This window comes from Oryzias melastigma, linkage group LG7, assembly GCF_002922805.2.
Source record: "Oryzias melastigma strain HK-1 linkage group LG7, ASM292280v2, whole genome shotgun sequence".
NCBI lineage: Eukaryota > Metazoa > Chordata > Actinopteri > Beloniformes > Adrianichthyidae > Oryzias > Oryzias melastigma.
Genome location: NC_050518.1, coordinates 23,029,670 through 23,045,597, shown reverse-complemented (window position 1 = coordinate 23,045,597; position 15,928 = coordinate 23,029,670). Strand labels below are relative to the sequence as shown.

Here is a 15,928-nt window from a genome sequence, read left to right as displayed (position 1 = left end):
GACAAACAAAGTAAGGGTAAAGTAGGAAAGACGCATCCTTTGGATTTTAGATTATGAAAGGAGCCGGTTAGCTGTTCGTGTGATAAATAGTGCTGCCAAAAACGACGATTTTATTACTCGAATAATCAATGATTATTATTTCTGATTAGACGACTAATCGGGTTAAGCGCAAAGAGGATATAAAACACATTTTAACCATCATTAGTTTTAAACTAACTAAAAATAAAGACAATTAAGATGATCATTTGTTCAGCTTTTAATGAATCTTCCTTCATTTGTTTCTGGTATTAAAATAAGACTTAAATTAAATGAGGAACAAGGAACTATATAGTTTACAAAAGATAAAGTTTTGATCTCAATGACTCAAATATAAAAAAGTGAATTTTTTGGTGCTGAATGCTCACAACTTCGTTCAACTTTACTACTACTATTAAATTAGCCATCGACTATTTTAATAGTCAGCTAGTCATCGATTAGTCGACTAATCGTGGCAGCCCTAGTGATAATTCCAGCCCTTTTTCTTTTAACCTGTTAAAAAATAGGAAATAAGTTGGCATGGACGTCCTATAAGCACCAAGGTCTAACCTACACTCCCCGTGCATGTGGCGTTTGGGGGGAGTCCGTAAGGAACCACTACACTTACCATACCAACGACTAGAGTGTGGCGTGAGGCCATCGTACACCAGAATCACTCGCAGGTCATAAGTGTGTCCGACTCACATTCGCCCTACAAATACTTCACAATACAATTGTACATTACACTTTCATGACTTCCCTCGAGGTGTCTGCACGAGCCTCAGGGAGCCGTAAGACACATCTGAGCTCCCCTTACAATGTTTGTCTCTACGACCTTCCACGATCCAAAAACCCACAGCACCCATACGGGTTAATGTGACTAAAGGTTTAGACTACTCACAGCTCTGCAGGATCGTTGACACCTTTTGGTGGAAGCTGTCAGCTCCAGATGCTCACAGAGCTTTAATGCAGTCAGGTCTGAAGGGCTGCAGAGTGAAAACACTGCATGCACCTCCTGCTCCTGTTTACCTGAAGCTGTTTTTCCTCACAGCTGCTTTGTCTTCATTTTGAATCGTTTATTATAAGCAGTACATGCCCATTCAGGCATCCTCTGCAGGTGCAAATGTCCTCAAGGATCTAAAGAAAACCTATTTCTTCAGTGAAACACAATATGCTTCTGCATCAGGAAGTTTATTTCTGGGAGTGTAGGATCAGCTTCTTCTCAGACCCACATGAACTCATTTCCTCTTGCTTTTCAGCGCTGACACGCCTGATGCTTTTAAGACATCTGTAGCAGATCCTCCGTGTCTGTTAAGTTGATATTTGTAGCATAAAGCGCATCAGCTTAGTTCCAGCTTATGCTCTCAACACCTTGATGCCAGATCAGTTTATCCTCTCGGATTGGCGTCAGTAGGTGTTCTACAGCCACACGACTTACAGCGAGCTGCAGCTTATTATAGACCTTTCAGCTAATTGACCCAAAAGCTAACTGAATGTGTTAAAAGATCCACAAAAAACGACTTGTGTCAAATGTAAAGTCAACTAAAATAGTGTATTAAATGGAAATAACTAGTTAATCTGAAAGTGAATGTCCCTCGTTTCCTCTAGCTGCAGAAATATGTTTCAATCTCATTTAGCTGTCTGTGGGAGAGGCTGAGTCACTGGCTGCAACTTCATCTGATTCTTAAGAAGAGTAAAAATAATGTTTGTCTTCCCAATTCTCAGGTGTGTAAACCTTCAATTTTCAAAATGATTCTAAGGTGAGTCATTACCATTATCTGTGCTTACACCAGGATTGATACCTGCTTCACAGAGCACTAATCTGAGCTGACGTGGAGCCTCTCCATCACCTGTTGTAACATTGATTATTTCACCATTTTTAGAGCAATTATCTGTTCAAAATAGTTAATTCTGCAACCTTTTATCAAGAACTGTAGTATTCAATGCAGTTTTGTTTCTAATTTAAAATCAGAATAGTTGATCTAAGAGTTATCACACATTTTAGCATGCTTAGCTATTTGAAGTCTACTTATGTGAGTGCACTTCTTTTTCCAAGTGCTTTTTTGAAAGTTACAGTCTGCCTCAACTCATTTCCTCACTATATTATTAAAATGTTCTTATCTTCAGGGAACTTTGCTCTATTCTCATTGAGAATGAATATTAAAGGTTCTAAAATTCTGAGAAATTGAACTCACTTTCAGCTGTTAAAAGTATTTAAATGTCAACAGTTCAGCAGACACCGGGTTCTTTTATTGGATTTATAAAATTTCCCGTCTTCATTATATGTTTGCAGTTCAAGTTTTGTTTAGATTTTATTCCAGTTGTGGGTTTATACGCTTTAAGACATGGAGTGTTGTGAGGCTTAAAGATGATGACGTCACACATAAAAACTCAAACTAATATTCCAGATTTTTCCAACTGTGACTTTAAAACTGAAATGACTGAGTCTTTTAATATTCATTTCAAGAAATGCAAATTTAAGGATAATACGGGACATTCCCACTGGCAGGCTGCTTTCACACCAGGGTTCATTCCACTTCATTTGTGAAAGCTCGCCTGATCTCAGGTGGTAATCAAATAAGCAAACCCTTGTCTGCTTGAGAGTGAGGGTCTTTAATTACAAAAGCACACAGAGTAAACACTGTAATGACTAAGTTCAGACACTCATTTCTATATAATAATAGAAGGAAGGAGTCTTTGTCCTATCTTAGTCAGGCATTAACAACTCCAAGTTTGTGGAATTCAGAACCAAATTGTTGTTTTTCTTAAGGCAGTTTGCTGAGTTTCAGTCTTCTGGGAGATCTGTGTGTAGAAGACAAACCAGACAAAATGTGACTTTCTTTCCGTTTTCTTTACCCCTCTAATATCATAGATGTCATGGGGATGGTGGATCTCTCCCCCCTATTGTCAGGTGAAGGATAATCGAAGTAACTCATGACATACAAATGATTCTTTTGACCCTTGCATCACTCTAAAGTCATTAGTGATATGCTAGTGTTACGGCTCTGATGCGAGCGCCGCAGTCTTTATGTAACTTTAAGCCTGCGAGAGGAAATCCCACTGCAGACGATCACATTCGCCGTCTGCGATCTGGCCTCTGCCGCGCTGCAAGTGCGTTTTGTTAGGTTCAAATTTTCAGCGAACGCCGCAGCTGAACTGCAGCAAATAAGGGTGGGATAACTTCACTTCCTATATAAATTACAGGTTATCGCGTGAACCTACGTGAGTTTGAAGTTTCGCGAAGTCTACAGCAGAGCCTGTGGCTGCAGCCATCCCGTAGTCAATATGAACAATCTGGTGTAGCTAGATCCCTCCGGCGTCCACACCGGAGCCGGACCGGATTGAGTGTGAGCCCGCTGTTACTTACCCTTACACGTTGTTTAAATGTTTGCAACAACCTGACACCCGCAGCACGCCCGTAGGAAAAGAGGTCATAAAGATCTTGCTCGGGTTCACATAGCGGTCTACGATCTTTAAATCTTATGCGGAAACCTGCGTCCCCCGTACTGGTTTGCCCATTTTATCGCCCGTATCCACCAATAAGAGCAGTTTTAACTAAAGCATAAGTTAGCAAACACAGTTGTGCGTACAGTCTTGTGACTCGCAGTTATTTTGAGGTTGTTAGCAGCTGCACCTCCAAAATGGATTGACTTCCAGCCGTTCTCCAGCTCTTTGTTTTTACCCTGAAATACTGCAAACAGCTGTGCTGCACTTTACAGCCTCTTTTCTTAATCCTGCTGTGTTCTCATGGATCATTTCATCCAGACTGTTAAACCACAGCTCCATCGATTTAATGCCTCGTTCTATTTTTAAACTCGATCATCCAGATACGGGACTCTGCTGTCTTCCAGTTTTTGGCGTCAAACCCTCTTTTGTTTTCCTGTCTCTGGAAATGCGATTGTTCCAAGAACTTTACGTTTGCATATTTCTTTCTCATCAGAGTGCGGCTGAAGCAGCCCACACAGACCTGTCTGAGGCGGTGCACCACTTTCAGTCACTGCATTTCATCACAAATGTGTTTACAAACGGCAATCAAATGATGGCTGTGATAGCCGCTGCACCACGTCTCTGTTCCCGTCAATTAGAGTGTCCAATTAAAATGTTGAGTCAGTCCATTTGGAGCACACTTCTGTGGGATTAGAGGCACGCTTTCATCAGAGCGCAGCTTGAAATCACACTGCTGCAAAAAAAAGAAGTGGATGAAGGAGCGGAGACGGAGACTGTCAGCGAGCAGGAAAAGATGCAAATGTGCAGGAAAGGAGGGGATGGGATTAAAGAACTGAGAGTTAGCACCACACACACACACAGCACATAATGCTCCTTAATGCTGCAGAGGAGATTACTGTGGGCTGTGCTCCTCTGTGGTTGTTCTTGCTCTGTGATTTCACCCCCCCCACCCTGGACCTCGGTGGCCCAAAGCTTATTTCGGTCAGATTGAAAATGTTTCCAGTGGCTTGCATTTCCTCTGGGGTCCAAATGAAAGAGTTACATGGGGAAGGTCACAGCGTGCGACTCCTCCCCAGGAGTCCTGCACTGTGAAGAGCAGACTGCTGATAAACCAGGAAGTGCTGCTCAGCTGCAGTGAATCTCTCATTGGTATTTCTGCCAGTGAACACGACCTATGAGATTACAGAGATTAACTCTTCCTGCTCCAACGGAAAACCTTTATTCCAGATCAGATTAGAAACAAATGAGAAATAGTTCTTCAACGTATCCACAAAATCAGAATTTGCCTGTTAATTTTTTAAATGTACGTTTTATCGCTCCATGTGTGGATATTTTAAACCACTTTAATAAGGAAAGTCAATACAGAACTATTTTTTTTTTCAGGCCACTGACCGGTTTCAATTATAGAATATTTTCACGGACCGGTCCAAACGTTGCATTTTTAAGCTTCCAGGTTTCTGAAAATCTACTTTCAAAATAAAGTATTACTACAAGAATTTTTTTTTTCTTTTTAAAGTAAAAATATCAATCTATTTTTTTATGCCAAATACAAAGAAACTAAGTTGTTGATTTGTATAAATCGTTTTTGATTTGAACAATTTCACAAAGTAAACATTGCATGAATTTTTTCCCCTATAATTCAGGCTCAGAATATCTTTCAGGGCTGAAAGATAGATCATATTTGGTCTTTACATAAATCCTCATTCATTATTTTCAACAAAAAGGTACATTTTTGTACTAAAGTTTCTGAACATATGCCAACATAATTCAGCCTTGTTGTAGTAAAGTTCTCAAATGTCCCTTTTACAAGTTTCCACAAATCAGCAGCTTTATTTGAATCTTCATTCTCTGTTAAATGTTTGTGCTGGTTATAACTTTCCCTTCAGCATCAAAGTGGAGGCTAACAACCGGATGCTACCTTCAGCTACGTCTGAGTTTCAAGGGTTGACGGATAGATAAAATAAGATAAAATAATGCAACCGTGGTAAAAATAGCCCAATATAAACTTAAATCCACCATATTTCCCACTATATTATCTGTGTATGTGAAACAGCAGAGTCTGTCGCTACATGCTGCACAACTTATCTGCATGAAATTTAATATGAGCAAATTAGTTTTTACAAGTCTTTCAGATTTTTTTTATTTAAATGACTGAGCATATTCAGTCCGACTTCAGAAGATTTGCAGCATCAACAGGAATCTTGTGGAACAAAGATGTTTATATCTTGATTGTAAAACCGTATAATTTAAGAGAATCCATCAATAGATATATGATAGAAGACAAATCAAATGCACAAAAATATAAAAGGAAGATTATCTCTGTTCAGAAGTTTACAGTCTCTTCAGTTATGTTTTTTTTTATTTTTTGTGAATTCATTTCAACATTTCGTCTTTCTGCACATTCATGAAAGTATGATTTGGACCAATTCCACAGTAAGGATGCTCCATCATCAGATGTAACTGTGATGGCACAACTTTCTAAACTCCCTGATCATCACACTGTTCTGTGAAATCAACACATGTTTGTGCTATATCTCACTGTTTTAGTCTGCAGTCACGTTAGTTTTAAACTCATCTAAAAAACTTAATTTGTTCTCCCGGTATTAGACAAACTCTTGGACTAACAGGTGGATTTAACATTTCAAGACATCCAACGTTGCATCTGGTTAGAACATCCCAGCTGGTTTTAATACTCAGAGAGGCTCCACCGAGAGAGCAGGACGTGTTTCAGTCACCTGTGATCCGTTCTCTGAGCCGACCTTAAACAGCACGGAGGAATTCTGTTATGGGAATGATTCTGGCAGTGATCATCAGAGTTTATATCCTTGTGAGATCATTTACCCAGGATCCTTTGTTTAAAGCTCTTTTTCAGCGTGAGCATACTTTCCTCATTCCTCACTGTTTTCTTTTCTCCTCCAGACGACAGTCATCGAATACGTCAAACCCTCTGATCTGAAGAAAGACATGAACGAGACTTTTAAGGAGAAGTTTCCTCACGTTAAGCTCACTCTCAGCAAAATCCGCAGGTAGTTGAAATGACGGCCGTCTTCCAGACTCCGCTTCACAGGAACCGTATCATTAAGTTCCTTTTTTTTTGTCTGTTTCAGCCTGAAGAGGGAGATGAAGGCGATCGGGGAGGACTGTGGTCTGCAGCCCGTCACTGTTGCCATGGCGTTTGTCTACTTTGAGAAGCTGGTGCTGCAGGGGCGACTCAATAAGTCCAACAGGTAGATTTGTGAGGCAGAAACTCCCAATCTGTCTTTATTATTAGAGGTGTGGGTGGAGAGTGGCATTAATGAGCCTCTTTCAGGAAGTCCTCTCATCTCTGAGCTCTGAGAGCTGCGGTGGAGATGACCTTTAAGAAAACACCCTCAGACTAGATTAGTTCCTCTTCACATGAAGCCTCATCTGTGTTGTATATGCATGCATCAGGATGATATGAGACTTCCAGGGGTGGATGACTCTGCACTGCAGGGTTGAGTGCTGCAGCAGCGGCTCCCTCTAGTGTTTGCTTTCAGCAACCAACCTAAAATTTCACTTCAATATTTCATTTATTTATTCATTCATTTATGTCAAGAAATCAAATATTCTTCTCTGTATTTGGCAGCTTACTCACATCTTGACTCTTTAACCATCAAAGTAATTTGTAACTATAGAGCTGTGAGATCAATTGTTTGGTTATATTTGTGATTTTTTTTTAGATTCCTTGACCCACAAATTGTTTTTAAGCAGCTTTTACTATTTAAAAAATTGTAAAATGCAGCAGTAATTCAGGTTTTTAACATTGACTGTATATGATACCTGGACTAAGTGACCCCTCCCCCCTTAAATTGCACCCACTTGATCCAAATAAAAACAAGTTATAAACTGACCAATCAGAGGCCTCACTAAAATTATTTGGTCTTTGGGTGTGGACTACCAACAAGTTCACCCCAGATTAGCTAACAGGAGTTGCCATGGAAACAATGACCACATCAGACCAATCACTACTTAGTTCCACTGTCTGGCTCCAACATGACAGCGTCTATTTCTCTTAAAATGGTGACTGAATTGACTTCATGTGGTTGGAAGTAAAGAAGTTTCCATGGATGAGGTCACACTGACTCCGCCCAGTTCTCATATACAGTCAATATGTGTGTTTGAGATGACCAAGCGCCTCGCCTGGATCCTCGCTGAGACCAGGTGGATGATCTGTGGTTTCCATTTTAACATTTCGTTCACAGATTTCCTTTATTAAACACCTATACTTTCTGATCAGATTCATTTCAAACTACAAGAACTTTGAGGAAACCATTTCCCACAATGCATTGTTTTGTAGTCTGGTTCAAGAGTTGGCACCTTGAACCCGCCCCTTTTATCGCAATATTTTTACGATGATTGACATGTGACATCAGAACGAAAACTACCCAGCTTGCACTGCAATCCAGGCGATCTGCATAGCGCTGTGTCCCCTATTGGTTTCTACTTGGCTAATGCCTTAGTCACATGCACCCGGACAGGGGGTGGACCCAAGCAGGGGGTGGACCCATGCAGGTGCTGCAGGTTTTTGGGTTGTCTGGGCCGGTAGGGGGTTGTAGACAGGAGTAGAGGCTTGTATTTTCAACTTATAAAATACATAATGAAAATGGAATGTACCATTGTCGTGTGTGTGGTTGGTGTATCATGAAGTTTTTCTAAGGCTAATCCAAGTTAAATAAATTTATGAGATATGCGTGATGCTGTTGTACAGTGTCCTTATGCCACTCTAGTGATTATTAAGGCGCACATAGTGGCTCCTTGTTGAACACGTGCAAATGCTGCAGGTCATACATAAGGGCTCGTAGGACGTCCACACAAACGACATTTTGATTGTCTAATTTCTTCATTTCTAACACGCTGCATCATAAGGAGCACACTTTACTTGAACCAACATACTCTCATCCCCAAGTCGTCACATATTGACATTTGGTTGAGGACCCCTCCATGTCACTTTGATGTTTTGGGTGTCCCCAACTTGTCGTTTTTTTCACGTTATGGTTGTTTTTAAATTAAAAATGTCCACAACCCTCAGGACACGGTACCGGATTCGTTACCATACGCGGACTGGTCCTCATGAGGCATCAAGTACTGATACCCTCACCTGGCACCGCGTCCTGTACTGTGTCTGGTTTTTGCCTGGTACCCTGTCCGGTAACGGGTTTGGGGACCAGAGATTTAACGCGAATAGCCAGCACATCAAAAAACGAAGAGTTTAGAAAACCCAAAATGTCAAAAAGAGGAATCCTTAACCAGACACCAACATGTGACGACTGAGGAGTAAGAATGTGTTGCTTGAACAGCACTAACGACTGTCTGTGGAGTTCAAGGGTTTGGGGGGATTTGAAAAAATGAAAAATGTGTTAAACATACCTGCACTTCACCTACTTTACCTTTACTTAGCCTTACATGTCATAGAAGTGTATGCTACAGCCTTTCACTTGCTGTAGAGAATCATGGGCACAAACATTTTCTCTCTACGGGATCATTGACTTATCCATGATCCTGATATTTCTTGCGTATCAAGTTCTTGCCTCGTACAGATTTGACCATTTTCACCTTCAGACAGCGCGAATCCACCTGTAAATTCATTTGTGACTAAAGCACAACAAGTCAACCTTTTAAGCACAAAGGCTGAATAGACTAGGACTTTAAATAAAGGTAAAATATATAATGTCACAAAAAAATATCCATACACGAAACATTTAAAGGTTTGACAGAATACAATGAGCTGAACAGAATTTAACTTGAGCGTCTGCGTTTCAGGAAACTGGTTTCAGCTGCCTGCATCCTGCTGGCTGCTAAGATCAGCAGCGACCTGAAGAAGCAGGAGGTCAAACACCTCATCGATGTGAGCACACACACACACACACACACATACGGTCCTCTAGTGGTGACCTGCTGGTCAGATCAGGTTGCTCCCTGTCAGGAGTTTTTGGGACAGGTTGAATGTGACTTGTAGTTTTGCTAACCTGCTGAATTGAAAACCAGTTTAACGTGTCTGGTGTCAAAAGCAAAATAACTGCAACCAACCTTGACTTAGTCTCTTTCTTCTTTTAACAACACTTTTTTGAGGTTCAAATGTGATCAAACAAGAGAAAAGCTGGTACAAAAATGTAAAAGTTGTACACAAGCCCACAAAAAATGCTTCAAAGTAGAAACAGGAACCCTTTGGAACCAAGGGCCTAAAATCAGTTTCTGTCTACTTTTAAATTTTCTTTAGATTTTCAATTTGAAGGACTACCTGCTGCTTATTTGGTATAATTTTAATCGGTTCAACCTCTTCTATGTGACACTACCTTTATTTTGTCATTTTTCCATGCTATGTTTACACAGTAGACGTAAAATCATGCAAAAACCTGTGTGGATACAGCTAAAAATAAGAATTTCTATTGTGGTCCATTTGACATTTGTCCTGGAATTCTGTTTTTCTTTTCCCCTTTTTTCAGCTCTGATGTTTATCTGCTCTGTCTCTCCGCAGAAGCTGGAGGAGCGTTTCAGGATCAGCAGGAAGGAGCTGATCTTCTTTGAGTTCACCATCCTGGTGGCCCTGGAGATGGCGCTCTACCTCCCCGAGAGCCACGTCATGCCGCATTACAGGCGGCTGCTGCAGCAGCAGCAGTGATGCCGCTTCAACCCTGCAGACATTCAGCACCTTCCCACACCAAAACTGTGATGAACGTCACGACGCCTTGCTCCGAGGCTTCCATTGGCGCCGCATCCTTCTGGCTCCACGGTGGAGTCCAGCTGCGTCTGGAGGTCCACCGGCACGTCTTTGGGTCAGAAAGTTCCCTGTTTTCTGTCTGGATGAGTTTCTTCAGCTGAGAGGAGCTGCAGTTCCTTCTTTTGTGAAAAGTTTCCAGTTCCACAGCCGATCATGTAGCAAACATCAGGAACCCCTCGAGCAAACGGAAGCTTTCAGCTTCGATATGAAGCAGACAGCAGAGGTGAGATGGACGTCCAGTCAACACTAACAGCAGTTCAAACCTCATTTTGAGTTCAACGACAATCACAGAAGCAACTACAGTTTGTGAGCATCCGACAATCATTCGTCTGACTGACTCCCTCCTTCCTCCTTCCTCATGTTAGCATGATGAAGAGGAGTCTTCCTCCCAGCTGTGATCATTAACTGACTGTGGAGGAGGAGCTTAACGTCTGGATGAATAACAGAACTACAACTACAAGGAATTATGGATCTTTAATGGATCATGATCTGCAGGGATGATTATGAGGGAAGAAATGTTAAACATGTCTGTTTAAAAGTCTCAGGCCTCTTGTTTCTGATGTTTTGTTGTCAATGAGTTTATTTTTAACAGTGACATTAGTTTTTGAGTTTTTCCATACACCGTCGCTGCTGCTTTTTCACTCGTTTTCATTCCAGTTTTTGAAGCTGATCGTTTTCAGGTTTGTGACCTTGAATGATTCAAAGGTCAGAGTTGGGAGGCTGGAAGAGTAAAGCAACAGAAAAACCTGATCAGTTCAGATCAGCACCTCCACAAAAGCACGGATACTGAGGGACCGAGGAGGAGTCTGCTTGCAGATTGGGGCTGGAGCGCCATTCAGTGGACTCTGATGGAAATGCATCTAAAGTGGATGTATCTGAACAACAATTCCTTCAAGTTTTCATTGTGTACTTTCAACTTTAAAACTGCTATCAAATTTTATTTTATTTTTTTAACTTACAGTTCCTCTTATTTTTCATGTACTTAGAACTGATCCAGATTTGACCCCAAATTTCATCTCCTTCCATTTTTCCGACCTACTAACATGTGACTTTGAGACGGTCCTTTTAGTGATCACACTAGAATTCCCTGAACGCCGCTCTGGTTCTCCTCTGCAAGCCGGCCTTGGCCCGGTTCATGTAGTTCTTCCCGGTCACGCCAGCAAAAACAACCGTTTTTTTCAGGGTAAACAAAGTCTTCCAACAGCACAGCTGCAGGTAACTGTAGCAAACCCAAACAAATATGACTAGTTTCATTTTTACACATATGTCAAAGTTGTTTTCTGAAGAGGTGGAGATGCCCATGATCTCCTTCTTCTCGTGATAGCGGGAACTCATCGTTTAAGTGCCTTTTGTCGTTCGTGTCGGCTGCAGAGCGGCTCCTGCGTGACAGAGTCCAAGCGGCAGCTCCACTTCCATCCGTCTTCAGCGCTGCTGCTGCTCAGAGAACATTATCAGATGGAAACAGACGACAAAATGACTTTTATCCTCTGTCAACTTCACTAACATGAAGTCACAAAAAACACTGTCAGCTCAGAATCCCGGTAATGCTGCCCCCTAGTGTCCATCCGAAGGACTTGATCACTCGTCTGCTATTTACAGACACTGGAACACAAGCAGCTTGTCAACGTACAGAAAGATCTCCATGAGGTGCTTTTTCTTTCTTTTTTTCTGTAGCAAAGCAATAACTTTCCTTATTTATTATTGTATCAAGAATATTTAATCAAACCGAGGTTTACATCCGAGGTTTTGTTGGAGGAAAACTCCAGCACTTCCTGTAGAGCCTCGGTTGTTTTTGCACTTTGCCTTTAGTGTCACCAAAACCTTTTTTTCTTTTTTTATATCACTTAGTAATATTTACTACATTTCAAGTATGTCGTTGTAACGTTGTGCATTTCAAAGGGATGTGTCACTGAAATGTATTTAGTCTGAGTCTGACGTGGAGAAACTTTAGGTTTTAGTGTAAATCCCGCCTCTTTTTTATTTTAGATGTTAGTTCCTCCAGGCATGTGTGGAAGGAAACGTGTTTTCAGCTCAGGTCTGTCTGCTCTGTCGCTGTGGAGTTCTGCAGCTTCATCCTGAGAATGATCCAAGGGTTTGAGGCGACACTATTATCCTCTCGTGCTGATCACCGTCTGTCAACAGCTCTTCTTCGTGCTTTGTTGCTTTTCCGTTGTTGTATGATGTAGATGTGAGTTGTTGGTGATTGTTCTGTCAGTTCAGTGATGAGTCTCAGCAGGTGAAATGCGGTTCTGTGGGTTTTTCACCACTTTACGTTAGCATCTTTCACCTCTGTCGTCCCTCAAAATTGTGGTTGTTGGAGGTTATAGTTCAGGGGTGTCCAAAGTCGGTCCTTTATGGTTGGACTCCTGCTGGTTTTCCAGAAATTCTGCCTTATCTGCTGCTGATTACCTGGATCAGGTGTGTTTGGCCAATAAGGAGCTTCAATGGAGGTTGGTTGGAAAACATGTAGGACACCAGCCCTCGAGGACCGACTTTGGACACTCCTGATTTAGTTGTTCTGATTGGTTAGGACCATCACCTCAGAGCAATAAGGTTCCTGAGTAAAAAGTCCAGCTGGCTTTTCTGTCTGGAGTTTGCAGGTTTTCTTCTTCCAGAACTTTCCTTCCCACAGTCCAAAAACATGACTCAGTGGTTCATAGGTGACTCTTAAGCTACGTTCACACCACCGTTGGCAACACGCCTTCATACGATCACTTCCAGGGAAGAGTCTCTGTAGACCATGGGGCCTGGCTGTCAGTCAAAACGCCACGCTCCGGTTTGTGTAACACTTTAGTGTCGGACATAAATCAAAGTGAGGTTATTGTCCTGGTGCAGTAATAATAAGTCAAATGTGCTTCAGCGCGGAAGTCAAGCTTTGGAGTTATCTTTTACTTCCAGGCTGAAAACCATAAAACACGAGATGTTAGAGTCCGTTGCAGTTCATCAAGTAACCACTGGAGGCGTGGTAAATCAAAAATGCAGTTTTTTCTGAGAATTAATTTAAGTTCTTTATTTTTTTAGAGAATGTTATTCAGTGAGTTTGTCATCTGTTGACTTGTTTTTGGAAAGATGGATAACCACAAAGCAGAAAAAACAGTCAGTCACATGACCAGTCAGTCACATGACCAGACCCCCATCCTCAATCAAACCGTTTTCTTTATAAACATTTCTCCTTAAATAGATTTAAAAAAAGAAATAACAACTAGTTAACCTTAAACTGTGATGACAGAAGAACCAACACATGATTCATTCTCTACATTAGAGATTTCTGATGTTTATTCTATGCAGCTTTTATTCTGTCAGCTGACCCGTTTCCTCCTGTCTTCTTGTTTACCTGTTTGGTTTACCCATCACTCTTATTTATCATTTTCTATCAAGATTTCCCCGTTTGAGCACTGTGAACACTGTAAAGGGAAATATGTGTGTCTTCCTTCTGTAATGACTTAGATTTTAATTTAAATGTGTTGAAAGTGGATCTTTATAGGATGTTTTTGTACTTATTCTTCAGACAGCATTGACTGCAGCGCCACCTGATGGGAAAACGAGGAAATGTTTTCATCGTTCTCATGCAGAAGCAACAGTTCCACGTTTGATTGTTTCAGCCCGCTGTCAGTGTGATACTCTGACGCTGAGTGAAAGAAGCCTTTTTGTGAAAGGAAAAGACCAGATACTGTTCAACATGTCAATGTTCAACATGAAGTTTTTTATTAAAATGTGTCAACCACAGGATGGACATTTCTTCTTACTTTCCACTCAAAGAACAATATTTTTATCTATAAGTGAAGTCATTGTGCCAATAACAAAATATGTACAATACTGTGTACCTTAGTCCAAATATTATTATTATTATTTTTTTTTTTTGTCGTTTTTAACATATGATGCTCAAGAGCAGTTTTAATCCAACTTAATGGCCCTGTGGTAGAGTGTCTGCCCTGAGACTGGGAGGTTGTGAGTTCAAATCGAGTTGGAGTCGTACTAAAAGTGGGACTCAGTGCCTCCCTGCCTGACACTCAGAATTAAGGGGTAAGATTGGGGGGGTTAAACCACCAAATGTCTCCCAAGCGCAGCTGTGTCTGCAGCTCACCACTCCCCCAGGAGGGGGTCAGATGCAGAGGATTCACACACCTTAATGTGGGGGAAAAATGGGATTTTAACTTTTCGTGACCATAACTTTGTTTTAAGAGACACTGACCAAATAACCAAATTGGAGAGTTAGGACAGAACAATGTCTGTTACATTTATAAGAAATCCATTCATTCTATTATTTATTTAGAATGTGAAATGTAGTAGTTGGAGCTTAGTTAAATGAATCATGATGTGTTAAATGTGACATCCAGCTGTTTTGTGCAAAAACAAAGCAACAGTTTTAATGGAAATGGACGTTTTTCATGTAACACAAACATGAGAACTTGACAGTTTCACTGTCAGAAAATGATTCGATTCCTAACAACTAACATGTGAGCAGAGCTATTACATCATCATAGAAAGTAGACTTCTATCTCAACAGGAAGACAGGCTTCTTCTTCATCTGACACTAACCTTTCATAACTTGTCTGAGAGTCCTAAAACGCCTGTTTTTGAGGCAAGTCACACTTCCGCCATTCAGTAAATTTCAACAGACTAGTCTCTTGCAAAACTGTCTTTGCCTGTAGAGAAATTAAGAAATGAAAGCCACAGATGAACAAAATGACCAGGATTGCTTCAATAGAGAAAGGACGACCAGCAGAAAGGTCAGGAGGAGAGACAGGGTTGATGGAAGCTGACAGCTGAACGCTGTTTACTTAGATAATAAAAGGTAACTTCATTGAATGCTGCTTGTTTAAATATGAAGGTAATTATGATTTTAATCCGAGCTAATGCTAACGATAGCGATCATAACTCTGTCCGATATCCGGGAAAATAAAGGTAAAAAAGGATCAAATTAATAGAAAACTGTTGCCAAAAATATGACAGTAACTATTTCCAGGTAATGTTATGAAATATATTAAAATATATATATTTTTTTTTACTTGGCCGCTCTTATTTTGAGAGCTGAAAATACGATAGCTGCTCCTAACATTTTCACTAAACCAAACCATTAATTTTTTTACAATTATCCCCAAAAATATCCTGTAGAACAACAAGTACATTTCTCCTGGGAAGGGATTAAAATGCGTACGGGGAATGCAGCGATGTGCGTCTTTGTCGAAGGTGTTAAATGTGGCCATCATGAACTTCTTTCGGATTTTGTGTTTGATCGCACTTAAAATACGTGCAAAAAACTTCAGCCAAAATGGAAACGGGTAGAATAATATCTACTCAAATGAAAAGTTGATAGAGTTGATTGGAGGACATCATACATTTGTATTTTGAACGATCTAAGAGAGGAAAACCAATACAGTTAGGTAAGACATTTATGAAAAGAATACTTTCTGTCACAGTTGGTAAAGTTACCTTTAATTAGTTATGTAAAAATGTGTTTCACAACGTTCAGTTGTCGGCTTTGCCTGTCTATATCTGTAAACCGGAAGTTACATATTTACAGCTGTGTCGCCATTTTGTCTGACGTCACCGTGAAAAGAGTCTATTGTAGAATGAAGGATGAGTTCTACAGAGAGGAAGTCTGAAGGCTGTCCACCCGTTTCAGCTCAACAATGATCACAATGATCACACGGATGTCCGCAGGTGCAAGAGTTTCACTTCCTGTTTAAGGCTGGTGTGAACACCGAAGGACCTAAAGTTAGATCC

General features: G+C 40.8%; 1 protein-coding gene across 1 annotated transcript in view; it reads left to right on the top strand.

Annotated features, from left to right (window-relative positions):
• The window catches only part of cables2b (Cdk5 and Abl enzyme substrate 2b), a 53,753-nt gene extending 39,826 nt beyond the window's left edge, over positions 1 to 13,927 (top strand). Inside the window, exons 7-10 of the mRNA XM_024293455.2 lie at positions 6,382 to 6,488; positions 6,570 to 6,689; positions 9,244 to 9,328; positions 9,959 to 13,927. Of these exons, the coding sequence (XP_024149223.1) occupies positions 6,382 to 6,488; positions 6,570 to 6,689; positions 9,244 to 9,328; positions 9,959 to 10,102 (456 nt within the window). The 3' untranslated portion in view covers positions 10,103 to 13,927. The remainder of the gene's footprint in view (positions 1 to 6,381; positions 6,489 to 6,569; positions 6,690 to 9,243; positions 9,329 to 9,958) is intronic.
• The last annotated feature ends 2,001 nt before the right edge of the window (positions 13,928 to 15,928 follow it).